The 23134-nt window shown below is 46.6% G+C and overlaps 1 protein-coding gene across 2 annotated transcripts in view; it reads right to left on the bottom strand.

The window, feature by feature from the left end:
- Positions 1–21765, bottom strand: part of cntn3a.1 (contactin 3a, tandem duplicate 1) — a 48024-nt gene extending 26259 nt beyond the window's left edge. The window contains exons 1-5 of one of the 2 annotated variants that reach the window (XM_029155106.3): positions 21149–21765; positions 15622–15761; positions 9999–10131; positions 7563–7738; positions 2899–2994 (exon numbers count right to left, since the gene is read on the bottom strand). In XM_029155106.3, the coding sequence (XP_029010939.1) occupies positions 2899–2994; positions 7563–7738; positions 9999–10131; positions 15622–15676 (460 nt within the window). In that variant the 5' untranslated portion in view covers positions 15677–15761; positions 21149–21765. The remainder of the gene's footprint in view (positions 1–2898; positions 2995–7562; positions 7739–9998; positions 10132–15621; positions 15762–21148) is intronic. The other variant, XM_029155105.3, reaches the window with a different exon arrangement.
- Between the last annotated feature and the right edge of the window lie 1369 nt (positions 21766–23134).

The raw sequence follows: 23134 nt of genomic DNA, 5'->3' as shown, positions 1-23134 counted from the left end.
CAGAGGAACAGCTGCGATCTGTCACAACAGGGAGGACTGACAGGAACGACGGCGTAAATAAAAATACATCGCTGGTTAGTCGGACAATAGCGGAGGACTGGCGCTGGGAAAGCGGCGGGGAAGCGGACGGCCTCCGTCTGAGTGATTCGGAGCGAGATTCACATTTTCCTACGCGCCGCTCAAAATGTACTGATTGTTGACAGTGAGCGGTGTTAATGCATGTTGGATTCGTGCCACTAGCTACGTACTGTATATAACATCTATTTAAGGATTTCTGCTGCGCGGTGGAAGGTGTGGTGAAACCCGCCGCAGCAGCACACTGGCTTTATTACAGCTTGAACACGCACCCAGTGGTTTGCTATGTAAGGAAATGGCAGGTGACAGCACTTTGTCGCACGCCTGCCACGCTGATAAACGGTGTGAACTTTTTACTTTACAGAACACTGACGCGTCACTTCACTACGTGCAAACGTTTAACTCTGGCTGTTAGAGAGACGTTTAAAATAAATGATAGGCATTTGTTTTGTTTTGCCTTAAATCTTACACTGCAATATGTGAAGAGGAGTGAGAAGACCAGCGGAGGAGCGAATGAAACGAGAGGACGGTCAAGGTAAAGGCTGCAAGGCCACAGTTATTACTCTTGAGACATTTAAAGTCCTGTAGACGCGGCCACGGGAGGAAAATTGGCCCTAGACTGAACATGTTAGACAGAAGCTGACCTCCAAAGCAGCCACCAAACCTGAGAGAAGTGGAGCCATCTGCTCAAGAAGAATGGGCCCAGCTAATTATGGCTGCATCATTAACAGATACAAAAGGTGCTTTATTGAAAGGAAGGCCTCAAAAATGTAAGGTTAAGGCTCACGATATAGCAATTTCCTCCTGCTACCTTCAACTATTGCACTTATTAAAATGGTCTGTTGCTTTACTTTGATGTTTTCATGATTATTTTTGAGCAAACAAGGTTTGAATACCAAGATCAGATGAATACGCATCACTAAATGTTAAAGGGGTTCACCATTAGATGGTTACATGCAAAATTCTGTTCAAAAAATACATTTGAATAATAGTGACTGGTATATTAAAAAAGCCTTTTTATGTATTAAACCAACCAACAAATATACACATTTAACAGTGCATAGAAAAAGTACCGCCTTCACTCACCTCCGCCTTCATTAATCATGCAAACTATCCAGATTATTTTCCTTTTCTCCAAGGGGACTTCAAGGTGAGTCATTAGACCACATCAATACATTTCCAAGTGAATAAATTACTTGTTAGTCGCCGTCCCCTCTTTGCCTTCTTTGATTGCAAATATTTGCAGCCTTCGCACGTGACCGACACACATTACCCACAAAGATCTGATGTATTTAGAGGGAAGACGGTCAATGTTGACTCTATAACCTTCTATAAAGGCAAATACTTGTCCAGAGCACACACATTGCCATCGATGCTCTCCTACGAGAAGCTCCTCCAATGCAGAATGCGTGGTGGTGCCTGAAAACTAGCTGTTGCACATGGAAGACCAGCGTGGCTGCTTGTGTTGCCTTAGAAATAATATTCTGGCCTGAATTTATCAACTTTCGGATGGCGTCACGACACTGCTACAACAGACCAGCGCTCCTGACACAGCCGCTCCTTTGTGTTCAGCTCGCTGGGAGTGGGTGTCGGCACTGTGACACCAAACCCCGGGAAAGTGAGTTAAAAAAAGCCTTTTACACTACGCGATTGCCAAACCTTCGCATATGGCCCATTGTTCCTGGGCTTCTCGTCAACACAAGGTGATGCGTCTCATTATAACGCGTACAAAACAAAGCTCCACCACCAGTGGGTGCTTTTGAGAAGTGTGCCCGCGACTAACTGCGTGATAAAACGCCGCCACCGAGTCTCGCTGCAGCAGCTGAGCAGCTTGGTTTTACACAATAGAAGCGCACAAATTGCTGTGGCTGAGGGAAGTTTCTCCAAATGACACGAGATAATAGCTGGTGCACACGGCACAACTGAGAAGTGTTTGTCAGAAAGCATTCTTCTGAACAACAAGTCAATGAACAGCAACCATACTGTAGCTCTGCTTTTTGCTTTTATTTGAACAACATATTTTTCCAAGTTTGATTTTTTTAGTATAATTGTCCCCAACTCTTCCGTCGGAGACAACTGCTTCCACACACAATGGCGGCATTAAAGAGCCCTGCCTCTGTTCTCAGCACCCCGATATCCTCGACAGATCACAAAACAGGCCAAACACTATGAATTACAAAACACACAACAACTTGGTTTAAGCCTGACAACAGTAACAAATGCTGCCGCGGCATCGACGCACAGTTTAAACCCGCGTTTAAAGTAGGGCCTAAAAGCTCGTCCGCCGTGACCCCTGCTGTGTGCAGCATCCAGATGCTCTAGGAGCAAAGAATTAAAGTCAGTATGTGTCTGCTGGAGTAAAAAGCCCATCTTGAGACCCCAGAATGGTGGTTAATAGCGCTGCTATTGATAATGTCATGGATGCAAGGGGCTGACGCGAAGCGAACAAGGCAGCTTTAGAGAGAGGCTCCATTACTCAGCCTGGCAGGGGTCCCGGCCGCAGACGGCCTCGTCAGGCTGCACGCCGAGGCTTTTCCCCGCGCCTACTGAGAATCAGGCGCGCGGACCTGTCCTGAGTAAAAAGCCTCCGCTGACCTCCACAACGCAAACACACAGCCGCAGGATGGGAGGAGAGAGAGAGCACAGGCAGGACTTCAACTCTGCCCAGATAAATGCCGAGCAGATGAGGAATGGGAGCGGTCTATGTATCTGTATTGTATCTTGGGTATCTGTATATTGGGGATTTGGTGATCTGCAGTATAAATGTTCTGCTGTGTAAATATATATATCATGAAATAAAAAAAAAGTTTGTACCAGCCTTACCTCCAGAGTGGGGCGGGGGCCCGCACAGTAGGACCACCCCTTGGCCTTCGCGGACCCTCACTGGACTTCTTCTCTGCGTCTTGAAGTTCTCCAAGTCTGTTCAGCACAAGACAATAAAAGTAGTGTCAAGATAAAAAAAATAAATAAATAAAAGAACGTCATCTTTGGTTGCTCAGTAATTTCATATGTGGCAAAGCTACAAACAGAGGGAACGGCGAGATGTGATCCAGAACTTTTGCATATGCTCATGAAACACACATGCTCCGTCTGCACAAACGCAGACGTGCGGCTGCGAAGCCCCTCGAACACTCCTGACTGGTGCAGAAAGCAATTCCTCAAGTATAAGTCACACATGAGTGAATTTAATTGGAAGTGCGTATTGTTATCACTTTTTCTGTTTCATCTACTGCACACAGACCAGCAACAATTAAATGACTAAGACTCCGACATCATTTGTATGGAGACCAATTGCTTGTTGACAACCTACTGAGAGAAAGCAAATAGAGACGGCAATCCTTGAACACGTCGCCGCTTCGCGCCTGCTGCGGCTCTTGGAGATATGGCAGAGAAGCGCAGCCAAATATGTGGCTGCCGTGAAATGACATAATCAAGGCTGAGTTTAAGAAACAGAGAGAGCGAGAATGCTAAATTGACACCCCCCGCGTACAGGCCCAGCAGGAGGAGTCTGTGCATGACAAATACAGTAGAAGAAAGTGCGCAACGTCACAATGGAGCTCAGCCTTTTCATATTGGTCCACAAATAGAATTACGTACGAGATCAATAACCTCTGTTTATGTGTGGACGACACTCAGATAGCATGGAGCTGCTCTGTGCATTAACACATCCAGAGTAGATCCCATTAGATCAGATGAAGCGTATTGAAATTTATGCTATTTCTATGCGGCACCGGAAATCTTTGCATATCAATTCTTCATTCGCTTCCTCATTATTCTCATGTAAACTAATGCTCAGCTTCACAGAAGCTCACAAGTGCCGTTAATCAAAGTAGAATAAATATGAAACGGTGTTGTGTGCCGGCGTAGGGACTGAACGCAGACACTTTGACACGGTGGCTCACCCGAAGTGGAAACACACAAGCGCTTTCTTCCGGCTCATCCGGGCTTTGTTTCCTCTTATTTGATGTGCTCCATGAACGCTCCACCGGTCTAAAAACAGACCAGTCATCTGCTGCCACGCTCCAGTACTGTGACAGCTTAGCGAGCAGGACAATGAGCTTTGTGGAATCTGACTGTAGCTGCTGAGTCACTGCAGCGGCCGCGGCAGCAAGGGCTCTGGATGCTTTACGGCTGCGAATCATTTGGTTTCAGTTAATATGCCCACAGGAAATAATGCAGTAGCTGCAGCAAACAAACATGTGACACACGCAACCAATCACTCTGATCTTTCCATCAGAGCACTTCCCCAGTCTTACCTTACTGTAGAAATCTTGTCTTGACATAATGTCTGTGTGTGAATCACAGAAGGATTCCTCCTGTTCTATAAATAATCTAAACTTCAATTTAAATGAATGATTATTTACCTGCACCAACATATGACATGAGAAATATTACGAGGACTGAAGGTTTGACCAGACATCTCTTCCCATTGCAGTGTGTTATCCCTCACATGCGAGTGCAAACACCACTGTTGTCTATCAGGCTGTCCTGATTGATATTCCTTTGGGGCATAGCATCAGTGAGCTAGACACACTAAAATCCAGCGATGCCTGACAAGTCAAGCTGCTCGGCGCCATGTAGATCGTCTTATCAAGCCTATAATGCTTCAGCGCCCCATGTGCCTCTCCGAGCCGGCGCGCAGGCTATTTCCCTTCAGTCGTTTTGTCTGAATATCGTGCTGTTGGGCTACCTGCCTCCATTTTGACCTGCAGGGAAGAAACACTTATGTCGGCCTGTTGGAGAATCAGCGTGATGACTGACAACAACAACAACAAGGAAGTCAATGCTCAAAGGCTCTGACGGTTGAGCTTCTTCAGCAGACAATCCTGTGTTTCAATAACTTTTTACAATGTAGCTTCTACCACTATCTCGTCTCACTGGTTGCACATACTGTAAGGGGATGTGACTAATTGAGCCTGTAACCAGTCGTCTTTAATAAAGACCTGAATTTCATGCTCGTGCATCATTTCATTTGATTGTGAGCATCACATTACCTCGTAATTAGAATGTGCTTCCTCTGAGCACATTAATAAGCGAGTATTTTACAGTGACTCATTTCTGCTACTATCAGTCTATCAACAACATAAATTTACAACCAAGGATTGCATCAGTTTGTTGTTTTGTTTTGAATTTGTCTGTAAAATAAAGTTCTGTCAAATTCTGAGTGCAAAAAGCCGCGCAGCCACTAGATGATGATGCTCGACAGCCATCAATCATGACAGCATTCCTGTGTTGACATGTTCACTACAACATTAAAAGCTTGATAGTACAAAGTGATAACGTGTTAATATTTCGCAATATATATTCAAAATAAACTGATGAGTTCCTTTAAACTAATAACAAACCATAATCCCCTCTTCTATTTTCTGACCTTCCGCCGTCTCCTCTCTTGTCTTCTGTTTTCAGAGGAGCATCATGCAATGAACCCATAACGGTGAGTGACACATGACATTTGAGAGAGATAATCTCCAAAGGAGCCCAGTTCTCACACAGCTCTGCTCTTGGCATCTCCTGACAATTACAAGCCTGCTGTCGGCTCCGCAGTCACAAAATGCCCACTGACCTCCTCAAGAGAGGAGCTGATACCCAGATGCCCCATCTCATCTCAATTCAACATCACAGCGCCTCACTCGCATGCGCTGCATCAAAACACACACTTAATTTTCGCCTCAGGAAAACACTGACTGGAGTTCAAGCCGAAGGAAATTAGAGAGAGGAGAGGAAAGAAATAGAAATCTTGCGAAGCAATTGCGCAGATGAGCATTAGGGTGGAGCCGACTGGAGCCGGCGAGAGAAAAATGCAATTGTTGTGTAATTACACAAGTGAGTCTGACAGGAGAAATGATGAGCGCTGCACTGCTTGCATAAATGCACTTATTTCACGCTTCATTAACCACAGCGTAACACTGGTGGCTCTATAAGCAGCAGTGCATCTAGGCCGTAACATGCTGCTTCCTCACACACGCATGTTGTATAATGTTGCAATTAGCATGCGCAGAAAAAAAACAAAAAACAAATCCTTTCACATCTCTAAGAGATGAGGAAAAACGAGCCCATTCCTCCTCCAAGCTCTGCCGGCAGGCGGGCAGAACCTTGTAAGCATTTCAAGTGTGTACCGTCAACGGGATCAGGAACCTTTATGCGTTTAGAGGTTTAAACCCCTAACAGATGGTGGCGAAACGGTTATATCATCTATCTTAGAGAGGATTAAAACCTAGGCTCTTAAACCGCGTATGCACTTCACACTGCAATACAGAAATCAATGTTCTGGGATGTGTTAGCTGGGCATAAATCTGAGGCATTAATCATGTTCACCGTGATGAGCAAGGATTTCTCAAACACAGGTTTGTGTTTTTCCTTTATCATTAGAGTAGTGTGGTCTCGCTAACTTCAGCTTACGAGCTATTATTGCAGAGCCGTGTATTCCCTTAATTAATACCCTTTACCTTGGTCTTTGTCTGGCGGAGTTATTACAGAGAGGTGAGAGCCCCTCGGCGTTTGAAAGAGCATACCGAGCTCCTCTGAGCCACAGTCTGTTACAAATGACACGACGCGGACTCTCATAACAGGCTGCTGCTCCATGAATTATTCCCTTGACCTGAGACCTGCTCAATCACACAGCACACTTAATTAAGTTAAAGCAGGAGCAATAAATAAGACGGACGACGCCTCAGCAGTGATGCCTCTGCTCATCTGTTGACCAAAGCAGCAGGTTCCAGGTCAGGCCCGGGCGACGGATGAGACCAATCATAGTGACATACGGCTTGAGTCAGGCCTCAGAAATTTATGTGAAACGTGAATAAGATCAACGGCCTGCTGGAAGTTGGGACAGCGTCCTGAAGTGTATCGCGAAGATTTAAAGCTGCGCTGCCGAAAACGAAGCGGCGAACAGCGGCGAGATGGATACAGCTGGAGCTCCCCCTGCCAAGGATCATCCCTGCATCCGCTACGGCGGAGAAACAGACATCAGAATTCAATCTAGCAGCACCATCTGTTCACAGTTATCAGGCCTGTCATTTGATACGGGCTGCCCATCAAGAGTGGAGGCCTCAAGTTCACCTTGCCTTCAGAGACGCCGGAGACGCCAGCGTTATAAAACGTGATGGATGAAGGCTGTAAAGCTTAAACTATATGGAGTCAGTCAAGGCCCAGCACACAATCAGATGGTCTTCATCACATGGACGCGAAAGGGTCAGAACAGCCAGTCAGAGAAAATGTAAAGATGAATACTTTAATCGTGGTGAGAGGAATGAAAACGTCTAGTTCTGTCTCAAACTTTCAAGCAATAGTAGAAGTAACAAACATGCATTGAAATGAAATGTGTAACAATATATTATTCAGACATCCGGATACGTTAGCTTAATTAGCGCTAGCGTTGCTGCCAGCGCCACCGGAGTGGCAGCAGTCATGCAGGTCTGGAGGACCCCTGTCTGTCCAGTCACACCAGCCACATTTCCCTCACAGCCTTTTAAAGGGTGGAGACTTACATGCAACGTGCAGGCTGGCCTCCCTGCTCATGATGGTGCCAAACGAGTTGGTAGCCAGGCACTGATAGATGCCAACGTCTTCGTCTTTGTTCAGGCGGCTGATGTGCAGGTTCCCCCCGACGTGAGAGTAGCGTGACCCCGGCCGGGGCTGGATGAACGAGTCGTTCAGCTTCCACCTGCGGATCCAAGCGCAACAGAGCGGCTTCAGCTCGTCCCCTGATTTCTCACACTCACTGTCTTATTTTTGTGTTTCGAGCACAAACACTCAGCGGAATGTAAAGTGGAGACGGCCTGTGGCTTCTGTTGCAGGCCCAGCAGACACGAACGCTGCCTGTCCTTTGTTCTTTTACTCAGTGGAACAAGCAAACGTCCCTTTTCTGTGTTTGTCTGTCAACCACAGGCCCCCACTGGGAGGCCTTTTCACAGATGATTCCTCCCATCCAATCACAGTGATTATCAGGCTGAAGGGCAAGTACCACATGCAAAGTGCGACGCTTTCTGATTAAACCTTTGTTTTAAAATGCATTCGCAATTCAGCAGGTTCTCAAACTTGTCTGTTTTATATCAGAGGTTGTTGCTCGCACGGGTTTCACTCTCAAACCATTTACAGACGGAGGCAAAGAGACCCAGAAGCGAGTAAACACTCACACATTCAACTGAATAGGTTTTCACGAAGGAAATAATTAGGTTGAATGTTAAATCGTCGGTCTTGATTAGACTTCCACAGCTCTCCGAGATAAAGGAATCTCAAATTTTCTATTTTTGACTTTCTTTCTCCTTTTTCAACAAAAAGAATTTAGACAAAAGGGAGCAGAGTGGGAGAAGGGGAACGTGGCAGATATGCAACGGCAGCGCTCGACAAAAGCCGTCTGATTAGATTGATTCGGCGCTGCAGCTGGATTTGGTTCGAGAGCTCCGGATGAGACAAATCAAGGGGCCGGGGCGACGAACCTGGAGCAGGGACCCCGCGCGGCTGCGGTTGTTGGCGAGACTTAGACAAATTAATTCGTCCTTGGCTCGTCTGAAATAACCCAGCCTACATTCACAGCAGCTAGGAGACACTCAGCATATGGTGTCCTGCAGCGGAACCTCAGGAGGACCCGAAACCATTTCAAAACTCATTTCCAAAGCTGGCACAAATGACCTTTATTCAAATAAAAAAAAGCTGTGGCCTATGATGTACTGTACAGCATGTTGGCTGGAAGAGAAGCACAGCAATATGTCTATCTAAATATTCACTGAAGAGGGATGTGAAGCGTGATATAGAAACATGGGAAACAGTCTGAAAACCCGATCAAATCTGCACATCTCTTCTTAATGTGCTACATAAACTGGCACTTGCTGTAATTAAAGAGCTAATTAAAGTTAGATTTGATTTGACACGGAGCCGGGCAGAGTCTCAGAACTTGAACTGAGAAAAAAAAAAAACTTGCCGATTTGAACCCATAAATTGGTTTTCATCTAAAGAAGTAGGACTATCCAGAGAGTGAAAAGGCGGCTAATTGCTTAATAAGTATTCCAGCTGATCCAAGTGATAAGATCTTGTACATTCATTTCAATTTGTGCCCATTAGGCATAACACCGTGGATCTTCAAGCTACATTAGCAGCTGCATGCTGATGTTATGAAGGATCGTTTCGAGCCATTACACATTAAATGCCGTGCTTTGCAGTTAGCTTTTAATTACATTGACAGGAGTACCACAGGAGCGGGGTCCTGTTTGAGTTGATAGTTTATTAATTAATAGCCTTTGCGCTTAATGCACTTCATACCAAATCATCATTTGTTTTCATTTGTCATCGTTTCAGCAGCAGATGAACTGGACTTCAATTTGTTTCCAGTGCAAACACAGCGCGACGGCTCGGCCCACACAGGGCCCCGGTACTTAACCAAGACAATGAGCGGCTGCGTTCCGTTCGGCGCGGGTCCATCAGCAGGTTCCTATCACAGCCATCCATCAAGGCAGATGCCCCGCGGCAGCGTGTCGCAGTGACGCCGTCCGTAAAACATTAAGTGTAGCAGGTATAAATCAAGAGATGTGATGCGTTCGGGTACACAAAATATTCTCCAGTGTTGTTTTTTCCGTTTCAATCAATCTCTGTCACAGCAGCGGCGGTTTTTATGAATAATTCTCTCGGGACTCTTGATCTTTTCAACGGCCACTGATACAAACGACGGGACGCTCTCCACGAGCGCTCAAACGCCGTCTGAACACACCAAAATACAATAGACCAGTGGCAAATGAATTCATCATTCTCAAATTACCGGTGATTGACAGCAGAGCTAAACGCTGCAGGCAGAGAGCAGCGTTGAACAATGAGGCCCACATTTCCCAGGGCAATAAATCCAGCGCTCCCTGTTTTTTTAGTTTTTCTGTGCCAGTGTTGCATAAGGTTCTGCATAAGCAAAGGCATAAACGCATGCCCGCGAGGCTCACCTGTAGAAGGGGGGCGGATACCCCTGGGCCTCGCAGCTGAACACCACCTCCCGGTGGTTACCGCCGGGTTGAAGGGGAAACACCACGCTGCCGGGCTGCTTGGTGAACATGGGCCTCAGCAGGACTCCGCTTCCTGGGTGGAGAACCAACAACAACACATCAGCTTTGAAGTCATGGTGAGCCTGGAAAACGGTTGTAATTTTTTATCCTGGCAGACGAATGTAGGTTAACAGAGAAAGGAAGAGACGGGAAGCGGAGAGCTGTGTCCGTCAGGAGATGTTAAAAACATGGACACTGTCATCACAGCAACCAGTAAATAGTCTTAGAAAAGCTTTATTGTTGTACAGTCTTTAAGCATTTTCAGATCATTTCTGCTACGAGGACACAAATATTCCTGAACTTGACTGAGGATAAATTAAAAAGATCTTTAAATTCATCCTCATAACTCAATCCAGCCCCTTAGTAATAATTAGCACTTGTGTAACTTGTGTAACTTTCCAAGGCTGAAGTTTCTCCAACCTACATAAAAACCCAAATCCTAAAGAGCAGGAATCTTGCAAGTAGTGCAATTCTGGGTTTTCCTATTAATGTTAATAACCACTTACGCCATTAATTAATTATGTACAATATAGTTCACCACAGGGAACCATTTAAAACCTGCAGATGCTACAAAAGCCCGTCTCACATGGTGTGCTCGAAGCTTTCATTTTTATCTAGAGACTCTGTGGTAGCTGCTTCACTTGAGGAGCACGTTTCAGTAACATAGTGCCACAGCACAAAGACAGAGATATGTTGAAGTAAATATTTAAAAAATCATCCACTCACGTATTTAAATGCAGAAGTTGATACGCTTCTGTTGCTTATGTTCTACTTAATAATATTAACTCCTGACTCAGGAGTGACTCATGGTTCTCCTTTAATGTGCTGCACCTCCCACCCATCGCTGGTGCTTTGCTAACGCTCCTGCCCTGATTGCAACCACAAGCAAACGACCTAAACGCGCCGAACGGTGACCCTCAGTACTTTTGCCAAAACCTTGTTAAGTGCTGCGTGTAATAAATCCCTCAGTGGACTGGAGCACAAAGACCTACTTCAACATTCAATCAACGGGAAATTAATCAGCACAGATTTTTGGCTGCGGCTCGTTCTCCTGGTTATGGTGGAGCTCAGCTGACCTGATCTTTGGCAGCACCATGGCAACTGTTATTAAAACGGTGAATGAGTGTCAGCGTAATGAGAAGGATTGAGCTCCGGGGGTTTGCCTGGAGCGCAGTTCAAAATGATGCAAACTCTGTGAAACTCTTTCGCTGCCTCGCCGTGAAGGAAAGCCAGATACGGTGCAGGAACTGGAATAATTTCAGGCTTGATTTCTGGTAATGAAACGCTGCGGTGCCACAGGACATACCACACCAGTGTTGAGACTCACTCAGACTGGAGACAATGCTGTGACGGATTATTGTGTTGTCTTGGTTAGAACATTTCGATCCAAAGTCATGAAATCGGTTGGGCTAGAACCTTCTAATCCGACAGTACATCCATGACTGTGCACCCCAGCGCTTGAATTCTTTGCATGTAGATATGCTGATCCTCAACTAACTGGAAGCCGTTTGCAGGGATGTGGGCCACTACAAAAAGGGTCTTAAAATAAATAAATACGCTTCAAAATAGGCCATCTCCACTCGTATCTGTCACCTGCTGCCAGACGGTGATATGGGCGGCCGCCTTCCAAGGCTCCTCCAGACAACGCAGGACTCAGCAAAGAAGCACAAGTGGAAGGCAGAGGGAGCTGTTTTGGAGGCTGAAATAAAACCTAATCTCAAATTCAATACTAGCTGACAGCAAATGAATTCCTCCAGCTTACCTCAGCATGAATAAACAGGCGCACGGGGAGTCGGCTGTGGGGGAGGCATCAGTCGTTTGTGAGGTCCAAAAATCCATTCGTTTCAGCTCAGGGTTTTATGCATCAAATAAAAAAAAGCCAATCTTGCTTTTTAAAGCATCTTTCCCCTCTGTCCGGGCCGATAAGCTACACCTTTTAGGGCTCCCATTCAGGGGCAGCAAATGTTGGGGGGGGGGGGGGGGGGGGGGGGTTGAATTACAACTTAGTAAATGTCTGAAACGCTGTATCTTCAGCACAGTTTTCCAACATCCTTGAGAAACAGCAGCATCAAACAATTAATGATTTTAAAGTTCACCTAAATAAAGATAAAGAAACAACTGAGGTTAGAGAAATCCTCGGTTCTGCAGGGCCACGTTCGTATATGTGGCACTATACTGCAGACGCTTATTAATTCAGCTTAGTGTGTCACACCGTTCTAAACCTAGTGCAAGCAAGTATATCTGAAATTCAATAACAGCCCCGGCATCGAGTGTGTCCAGTGCTCTGATCACTGGGGAAACACAGAATTACAGCCACCTCCGTATTTGGGGGGGAGGCAAATTAAAGCTATTTTTTATAGTTGCCCTCTCTATTCAGTGTCGACACAAACCCCGGGCCGCGTTGCTGCTGGGAATGCAATTTGTCATCTAATTGTAGTAATATTCCTACCTGTTCTCCTCAAAACTGGCGAGAAGGTTATTTGTCCCTTACTGGCCCTGGTGGTAAACATTCATCATGGTATGAAACTGTTCCACAATGCTTCCAACTATAGCAACTTACAAAATGCTTGCTTTGATATGTTTAGATTTCCACACTCTTAGCTTTAATACAAATCTCATACTCCCATTTATACCCCCTAATACCCTACAGGACAGCACATTATATGCCCCTCTTTATCTGATATATGGTCTATATGTTCATACTAATGCAGAGTAACAGACTGGAAATGTACTATGAGCCTCGAGCCTCAATAATCTCCCACCAGCGCTTCAGGCTGCAGGATGTAAACTGACTGAAAAAAAACTAACATACTGCTCTTTAATGATAGCGGTGTATTTACAAGACACAGTAAACAGAACAGATTGATTATTATGGGTGTGGAATTAGCACGGCGCCGAGGATGCACACATTTAAAAATAGATGATTTTCTGTATGCCCGGATGAAGCGGGAGCGCCGCGCATTATGGGAGCGGGAATATTCCACATCTTCACATGAACAGACCTTCAAAGGTGCAGCAAAAAAACCCGCGCTTAAGGATTCCTTAAAGGCTTTGCCATGTTCTGATGAATCAATGAGGTAAGTCAATATTTGAAGCTGCAGCCATCTCGGGGAGGCACGCGTGGGAGTGCGGAGCGAAGGGAAAGCGGCTCCAGTAGCTTATAGCGCTGGCCACAAGCGGGCTCATGCGATCGCAGGCATCATCATAGCCTCATCACAGACTTCCCCCAGACCGACGACGCACCATAGGAGCGCGCGTTCTACTAGTGCGGCACAGCAGCGCGGCCTCGCTACTCGTTAAGGGCCGCGTCCCTCTGTGGTTACGCGACCGCTGTTCCAACTCAGCCACTTGAGCCGCGCACAATGAGCGCTCATTACGGCGGCGCGGGGAACTTGGTTGTGATTGCCTCGTCGCTAAGCGTTTAATCACAACGCCCGTTCAAAAACAGTCCTGGACTTATCAGCGACTCCCCATCCAGACGCATCCCTCCTCGCCCGCCCGCGCGCCCCAGCCGAGGCGGGTCCCACTGACCTTGCGCCAGCATTATTCTCAGGCCACCGAGCGTCTGATTGCTGCTTAGAGCTTTAGCTGTAATCTCGCTGAATGCGTTTCCATTTCCGCTTCCAGCGCTGCTAAATTGTAGACCTTCAACGCCAGCTACAGATGCTGCTGTGATTGCACTCGCGCCAATTATTATACTTGTAAATTCCACGGGCTTGGAGCTAAATGTTTTCGAATCTATATTCTGCCTCATATTACTTAGGTTTTTGGCAAGTGGTGGTGTAATAAGAGAAAATATCTTTGGCAAACTACACAGCTGGGATTTCGTTTTCTCTTCCTGGTGCGTTTTGTTTTCCTGATGAATGGACCTTTGATGTATTTTAATGTTTTTACATTTTCACTCCCTCCAGATTGAGAAAATACACTTGCTTTCTTCTATAGAAGCTGGTTCTACACCATGTTGTAACAGCCAGGTTTTGACTCTAAAGCGCACTGGGTCCAGTGCAAAGACAGTTCTGGGTGCGTCCCGCTGTGCGAAGGGGACAGACCGCATCCAGCTCCACCTGAAGTCCTCGTCTCCATTTCCTCTTCCTTTCATTCACAGAAACACACACGCACACGCGCTGCAGAGTTCAGGCCACAGCCTCGGCCGCTCAGACCCACGGGGAGGGAACGGGGGGCGCGGCGGTTAACTCTGAATGAACCCGCTGTGGGAGCGACTTCCCCTTGGCCTCGTTGCCTTGCTACACAGCAGATCTGTAGTGTTTTAAGGGAAACACTTCCAACTCTGGGAAAATAACCTGCCTAAAAGCAGCGATCTAACACCCTCACGCTGCGCTTTCTGCCGGGTGCTGCTTGTCTGCATACTAAAACACTTATCGGGTCTTTGTCAGAACACAGAGGCTTTGGAGGTCTATCGCTATATTGCACCATGCTTGTCTTGCGAGCAGAGCAAATGTAATGTAACCCCGTACTGAATATTAATGCTTAGTTACTCGGTGCTACCAACTGTGAGTGTGAGCTTCGAGAGTGAGGCAAGGGCTGTGCAAGACGATTCTTTTCAGAAACGATCTTCTGTCTGATCCTTTGTCGGGCATTAATTTGCTCTGAATACAGAATTCGGGTTCTGCACAGACTTGTGTCCTTGAAACTGTTTGTCTGTGCGAGATAAAAAAAAAAAAAACAGCTCGTAAAGTAAAGTTTTCACCGAGGCAGTTTCACCATATTTAGCAGAATGCTTAAGTATCACATCATGTGTGATTCATATTGTGGTGAACACATCCTGAGGAAAGCCTCATTAGACGTCCACTGATATGTTTTGGATTTAGGGATAAGTGGTGCTAATTGACATGCAGGCAAATTAAGGTTTCTAGGCTGATTTGTAAAAGAGGAATGAACGCACACACACACACTCACGCACACACACACGCACACACACACGCACACACACACACGTGAGTGCGGGCACACTAATTATTTTCGGTCCCAGCTGCGAGGAGGGGCTGATGATGCGCAGTGAGGCAACATGAAAGATTACTCCCTCCTCAAGATACTGCGCTCATACAACAAAGCCCTTATTCATCTTCTTCTCAGCTTCACACTGACATTTTGAAGAGAAGCCGCATTTGACCCTGAACATTTTGTAAGAAAAGAAAATTAGGTCTATTATTAAAGGCGAGATCAATGACAAGATTTCCATAGTAGCACCAGCGCGATCTCAATTAGCGTAACAGCCGAGGTGCTCTTGGAATGAATGACTGCGCACTCGTCTGCCGAACGGCAACTTTTTAGAGAGGCGCCTGCGTAGAAGAGGACGCAGCTGCCGTGCGCAAGTGAGGATATGTTTACTTCCTGTCTCCGTTTGCCGAACATCAACACAACAGAGTGAATCTCCTACATTTGTTTTTGTTTTGTTTTTTTAAGCGCCACCTGTGTCTCATGTCACGGAACCATCGCAAAGAAGAAGCAAAGCCAATGGATAACAATTCACCGCGTGGAGAAAGTTTGTGTTTGAGACCCTTACCTGCCAAATACTCCACCAATGACAGCAGCACTACAAGTTTCCATAGCAACTCCATTTTAATGGTCTCTGGTCAGTACAAGCTCAGATCCAATCACAGGTGTGTAGTATCATGGCTTGTCCTTTCCAGCACGTTCACGGTTCTGTCAGGTAGAAAGAAGAGGAGGAGGGGGAAAAGTCATTAGACATTTAGAGTCACATCCTCAATCTCAGCTTATAACTTTAAACACTGTGGCAGTGAATTGCTCACTTTTGTATATTTTGTCAGGGTAATCAATAAAAGCCCCCTTCACACGCAAACAGGAAGTGATTTTGGCCTGCAAAGCCTCACAAAAGACTTCGCTGAAGTGTTCTTAGCGTTGCATAATAGGGATCATGTCTGCGAGCGGCACATGAAAGACGCGTCTGTTTGCAGTCAACGCAGCTGAGATGAAACAAAGAGCAAGCCGCTTGTCAGACACATCCTTAGCATGTAATAAAGCATTGTCCTGGCTCCTCCGCGTCTTCTGAGCTGCGGGGATTAGGTGTTTGTGACACGAAGAGCTGACTGTACACAGCGCGAACCTATTTTCCGTCCCGTGGGAGAGACTCGCACGATTGATTTTCCTCCTGTACTAAACCATCATTTATCCCTGGTTGGTCTCGAATGAAGTCCCCCCCAAAAAGTTGCGGGGATGATGATGAAACACCCCCCCAGTGTCACTGATAAACGGCGGCGTATTTGTTTGTCCAAGTGCTCCAGCGGCCCGAAGGCAGCGACACCCGTGATTCTGCGCGATGGAGCTCCAGATGAATGTTTGCGTATGATAAGTTGCTCTTGGAGGGCGGAAGGATGGAGAGAGGAAATTAGCCATCGCCTCGGCTCAGACGGACCCCCCCCCCCCTCTCTCTGGTACATTGAGCTGACTGATGGCACAGTTTCCTCTGACTACACACCATCAGCATGCTGAAATAAATAAGCGGGGAGAAATTAATAAGAACATACAGTACAGTCTATCGAGAGGCAAGTGCCAAAAAAGCGGAGACAACTGAAAGATTAGGCTTTCATACTTTCTCAGTTATCTGCTCGCCTCTTATCGTCGCACCACTGAAAGGCATGACAGAGCATACTGATGCCTATGTGAATCTATCAGCTATGTCCCTGACACATTCGCCTACACCGCTCTTCCTTCTGCTCGCGCTAAACCATTAAAGGCAACACTTTTTCTCCCCCCACGAATCCCATTGTGAAGATTGGGTTTTACAGTGTCATCTTAGCGCCAACTTATCTTGCAGTTGCCGGGATGCAAATGTCACGAGTAAATGTTGGCTTTTAATAATAAAACTGAAAGAGAAACTTCAAATCCCTTTTTGTGCTCCTGGATATTTTTTGAAGTGCTACTTGCTTTGAGGAAATAATTGTGAGAGATGTGCTGAATATATTACTCCAAACAATGCTGTGAAAAAAAGGAAGGAAAAGGAAGGAAGCCTTCACTCTGTCCCCATGTAAATATTTGGACTCAACATTTTAGTGCACTTGCTGAATTATCACGTAACAGTAAGGTCCAGATGTTACAGTATGTGTACAGTCTTTATAGTAAGACAAGTCACTGTGATACAGACGCTCCATTCATTCAAACAAGCGGGTGTCGGCTGGTCTCCAACAGTAAAGCTCTTGATCTCCATTACTCCTGAGTCCTGAGACAGGAGACATCACACGGGGTCTTAGTGTGGAGATAAAACACAGCTGTTTGATCTAAAATAGCTGTGAGAGGATGGCGAGAGTGTCAATGCACTGTTTGACTTCCTCGTCAGTGCAAATTAATTACCCCGGTGACCTTAAGTAGCAGAGGCAAGGACGATGACTCGCTATGATCCCAGATGGATTCTCTCATCCTGTTTGCTGTATGACAAGTAGGTTAATGACTGGGAAGGCGCTCAGATTGTCCTTTCAAGTTTCCACCGTCGTCCGTCTCTCTGGAAGAGGCCAGAAGTTGAAAAATGGAATATGATTGAGGCTGAAATGAAGGTCTGGGGCCAAACGTTTCCTGACCCAATTCCACTGCATTTGCCACAACATCAGACTCAGACTCCCATTTCATAACATAACGCATAGACATAAAAGGTTGCCCTTCCCCGTGCCAATATCTCAGGTGGTGTCGTGGGTTAAGTGATGAATTCAATATCCCTGCGCCCGTTTTCCAATGATGATTTTTCAATATTAATATGGACATTATTTAAAGGTTAATGCCAGTTATTCACTAAACCAGGCTTTGCTGCTTATCAATCCACCAAATGACTCTTATGTTCTTTGCTTTATTGAAGAGTCTGCCAATTATTTTTGTCATTTAATCAATCGAAAGAGAAACAACGTCAAATGTTTTTTTTTCCCTGTGATCAAAAATCAAAAGTGATTTAATTTTCCCTATAATACCATGCGGTGAAGTGAAAAACCTCCCCGCTTTCCACTAATCCTGCGTGAGTCAAGCAATGGCCTCGTGGTTGGGTTCTATGGATTTGCGACCTGGCTGCGAGAGCGAGCGCCTCGTGACTTGAACACAGGCGCTTTGAGGGAGACAAAGCTTCTCTTCCCAACTTCGCCGTTGTCAGAGTGACGCCTCCTTCCTCTCCCTCACCGACGGTGCCAGCTGGAGATGATAAGCCACAGATTGTGGTTCAGTCAGCCACAGACGCCGACAGTGATGGCACTCGATTCGACCCCCTCCACGACGCCCGCTTTCTCCGCTGCCATCAATTTTTCAGGGCTAAAAAATGTATTAATAGAAGGGTACTCCAGGTCCCGTTGGTTGAAGTGTCCATATGAAGATAAAATTCACACTGAGATACATGAGGCGCCCGCCCGCACACGCACACACGCACGCCGTCCCGGGCGCTAAATCATGAATGAGAGCAGACTCCCACACTCTGCAGGAACAAGACAGGAGCAGGAAAAATGGCATACAATGCTGCATCTTTAATCACCTGAGCTGTGACTTTACTCGATCTGCAGACACCGGCTCGACCGGCGTTGCGCTGCATGCGACGCTCCGGGTGCCTGCACTCATTTCAGATTCGCGAAAAACATCAAACGTCGGTCCGACGCCGGAAAGTTTCAAAAATCAAAAAAAAAAATCAAACATGCGCCGGCTCTGTCGAACAGTGACAACAATCAAATCATCCTCGCGTCGCTTACAGTAAACATTCGCATAACAAGAGCATTTCTTCTTTACTATGGCAACTTCTGTTCTTTTGTTTTTCATCACCGAACTGATGTGACTGTTGCTAATGTACGTGTTAAGTAGGTGTCACATCCTGTGGGTGCGTAAACATGTTGACAGCCTGCTGCACAACTGTACGTTCTAATGGAGCTTGAACTTGCTTTCTCCTGTTTTAATGACTGTCACACTGTACTCTTGAAAAACCACAAAACAAAAAAAAGAAAATAATTAGGGCTATTGTAATTTCATATCCATTCTGCTCTTCAGGAACCTACTGTATGCAGCTATACCCAGTCAGCCCCAACCTTTCCATAGCCCTTTAAGCGTGCCAACCCATTTATTTCCATCCGCTCGCAAATGGCACGCCATGGGAGTGCCAACAAATTCCCCGGCCAAGATTCTACCTCAAATAGTGGCACAAGACAAAAAGACTAATGATGTTTTGATCTAAGCACACAAGCCGCAGGCATGACACAACACACGCCAGCTTCCTCATTTCTCCAGACCGCTCCAGGAGCGCTCACCTTCCCAGCCTGGGCTGTGGTAACACCAAAAAGCTGCTTTCTCCAAGCCCAGCTTTTATCATAATATGCACGGCATATGGTAAGAATACAAACACCACAATAAAATAATAACAGATGCACCAGAACTGATAAATGATTGCGACGGAGCAATTAAACGAACTGTGACTGGATTAGAATGGATATTAATCACTCTAATTGGGCGTCTGCAGCAAACATACTCCTTGTTTGTCTTACAGCTGATGGTAGCTCTGACTAAATGTGTTTTTAGGCACAAGTGCTTGGCAACACCGCTGCACCTGCCTTTACCCAGGTAGTAATTAAGAATCCCATTAGGATTTAAGAGCCTGCCAATTAATAGTTCCTTAAATACACAGATTCAGGTTTTCGGCGGCGCACTTTGGTTCAACTCAGCAGTTATAACGGGTGGGGGTGGGGGGGTTTAAGCCCAGGATGGGGAAACACAAGCTCTTAATACTGTCAAACAAAACACAGTAGGCGCTGTGGCTTAAGCTGTGTATACTGAACAAACTGCTGCGCGGCGATGCCTTAATACGAGGCAGGCGGCAAAAAGCTGCGCGACGGATCAAACGGTGCCATTACATTAACATCGCAAGTTGAGTCAAGAAGTGAATGTGTTTTTCTCCGCTCGAGAGAGGATACAACTTTTAGAGAATGTGCGCGGCACAAATTAAAAAAACTGTTTTCTGCGACTTCTACGGGGTTTTTTTTTCCCCTCGCGGCGAGATGTTTGTGGACGGTTTATGGACGGGCACGTCTCTGAGGAGTCGCAGGAGGAGGAGGAGGAGGAGGTCAGAACATGAACTGCACAGCTCCCCTCTGAGCTTCATGAAGTATAAAGAGAAGATGTGATCCAAAATTGGAGTTTTGTGCGGCAGCTATACAGAATACAACCAATCCTACTTGCATACATTATAATGCACATATTCCTGACTGCACCAATTATCTTCAGGTTCTGTTACCCCCCCTTTCTTATTCAAACCAAGCTCTGCTCAGTGGGATGCTCAGCACATGTTCTCTCCTCCTCCTCGTTTCTGGAGACAGTGACATCATCACAAACTGGTCCAGTCGTCATAAGCACATCTCCCCAAAGAGAAGTGGAGTAGGCCACTGTAGCTCCGCTGATCCAGCCACTTGCATAAAGTAAGAGGAGCAACTGCACCCCAGGGCGGTGTAGTGGAGGGAATTGAGCCGCAGCTCGAACAGAGGACGTCCACCTGGTCCGGGATCAGCACCGAAACACACATGCGACACAAGCCCTAGTGCAAATACTGTGCTGCAGGGATCATTAGCATCTATATGGAGCACACGCCTGCGGCCCCGGTGTTTCATCAGCTCCCTCTCAAACATATGGACACTTGACTTTACGAGAATAACTATTTCCAAAGCAGCAGCACGCGCCGGGGCTCCAGGCGCGGTGACTGGCAATCAAGCCCAGAGCTCGGCGCAATCACAGAGAGGAAGAAATGACCGAGCCCAATCCCCCCGTGGACCGCCGACGACAAATGAGTCCTGCCAGGGGTTTTAAATGAGCAGCCGCTGATAGATAGACAGACAGACAGATAGAGGAACCGCGCGACCGGAACCTGACAACGGCACCGTCTCTAATGAGTTGGAGAAATTGCACAACTCCGCTCGGAAGTTGACAACTGGAAATGTTAAATCCATACAGTAGTTGTTAAATTCCCCACAGAGACATTAATATAAGGGTTACAATACGCAATAATTGCTAATATGGAGTAACGGTTCACACTGAACGGAAAAGAAAACCTATTTAATCTTCCTGATTACCTGAGCGCGAGCGCTGCGGTGTTCGCTGATGTTTAGCCCTTCTCCGATATCCATGTTACGCCGCGCATCTCCTCGCGCCCTCGGCGGAGCGGCTCCTTCACCGAGTCGACGGCGGCGACTCTCAACTTCTGCTCCGAGCGCCGACGTCGCTCTCGCGGGTTCGGGTCCAAACTCTCCCGTGTGCCCCCTCCCGCGCGTCAAGGCGGACTGCGGTGACTGCCGACGGTCCCTCGGCGCGGTCCGGTGCGTTCAGAGTCCGAGCAGCAGCCCGCCGTTCCGCTCCGCGCGCACTCCAGGCTCCCGCGCAGGCGTTTGGAGCAGTGCGACCATCCCGCTCGCGCCGCTGCCGGGCTCGAGCTGAGCTGAGCTGAGCTGAGCTGAGCTGAGCTGAGCTGAGCCAACCCACGGAGGCGAGCGCTCACAAAAGGGTCTGTGGCGTGACGGTGTTTTCAAATTCGCTCTATAAATTCACCTCGTCAGGGGCGTTCACGGTCCGGCTGGCGTCGGTGTTCCGTCTGAGCGTCCGTCTCGTTCACAGGATGAAGACCAGTTGCCCGCGCGCGCGGCGGAAATGGCACATGGGACATTAGAGACGGATAGTTTAGTTGTTTTTTCCTTCCTCGCGCTGCAAGTTTACACAACGTCACGTCCCGAACTGATACGAGACTAAAATCATCGTCTCGAGAGGATTTTTATTTCTTTATTTCTACGTCTGCCCTGCATTAAATAGGCCTACGTTTGTTTTTATCACGTATTAAAAATACTCATGATAAAAAGTAGACCCAGTTTATTGACTTCATGTTTTTTTATTAAATTGTAAAGCTTCTTTTTCCAGTTCATGCTATGGATGACGTCACGTAATTACCCTCACGAAAACACCTGTTTAGATCTTCCATTCAACATTCGATATATGTACGTGTGTGTGTGTGTGTATATATATATATATATATATATATTGCAATAATCTGCATATGTTAAATCACAAGGTGGAGTCCTACAGGTTTATAGGACATTAAACACAGATAATGTGATGCCACAACACAACATGAATGTGACTGTGATGTTGTGACGGCGCTTTAGAAACGTTGCCAGCCCTAACAGAGGGCAAACAGGACGAGGTGGGGGCCACACTGGTCCCCACAGGTTCCAGTCCAGGGACAGCTAAGCTGCTGTGCAGGGCTCCTAAGCTCCCAAGCCATAGGCGAACCAAGCTCCAAAGACATAAAGGCCTGTAGGGGTCTTGGTGTAAGTGACGCTTCCTCTTCTCGTACCTCTCACTGTCGTGGGTCAGCTCTCGTGTTCTCTTCTGAGGAGAACATCTGGTTTATTCTCCAGGTTTCCACGTCTGTTTCCTGGCACTTTGTTAAGGCCACAGGTACAGTACGGGCAGCTGTGTTGAGCTTCCCTCCTTCCTTTTGCGTGTCCAATAACTTCCACTAACCTCCTCTTGGCCCCCGAGCTTTTCCTCCATGGAGGATACTGCTCGTTATGACTAATGGTCATCTTAGAGCCATGGATTTCTGGGATCACTGTTGCTGTGGTGTTTATCCACTAGTTGGTCTCAGTGAGGGTGGTAGGGATAGTTTATAACTGCATGCACACACAAACACACTGCTGGAAAAGATGTTTCTTAGGTATACTTGTAATGTGACTCAGGTTTTTGGCTCAGCAAATTAAAAAAACTTTTTGTACACTGGCTGACTTTGATTAGCTTTGATTTAAAATCCCACTGCACAGTATGACTGTGTCCTCAGTGAAATTCCCAGCTCACAAAACTAAAACAGAACCTGTTATGCTGCGCTCCCCCGCCTCGTAATCCACTCATAACGTTGAGTGGGATTTGAGGGAATCTCCGTCTTTTTGAGCCAATGGGAGAGTGATAATTACAGAGGAAATTAATGAATGCCCTGCTGAGCCTTGGAAAAGCAGAAGGAAAAGAAGAATATTTGGATTAACCCACTGAAAGAACATTTAGTATTCCTAAGC

The sequence above is a fragment of the Betta splendens genome, chromosome 7 (genome assembly GCF_900634795.4).
Source record: "Betta splendens chromosome 7, fBetSpl5.4, whole genome shotgun sequence".
NCBI lineage: Eukaryota > Metazoa > Chordata > Actinopteri > Anabantiformes > Osphronemidae > Betta > Betta splendens.
This window is presented reverse-complemented; position numbering and strand designations above follow the sequence as displayed.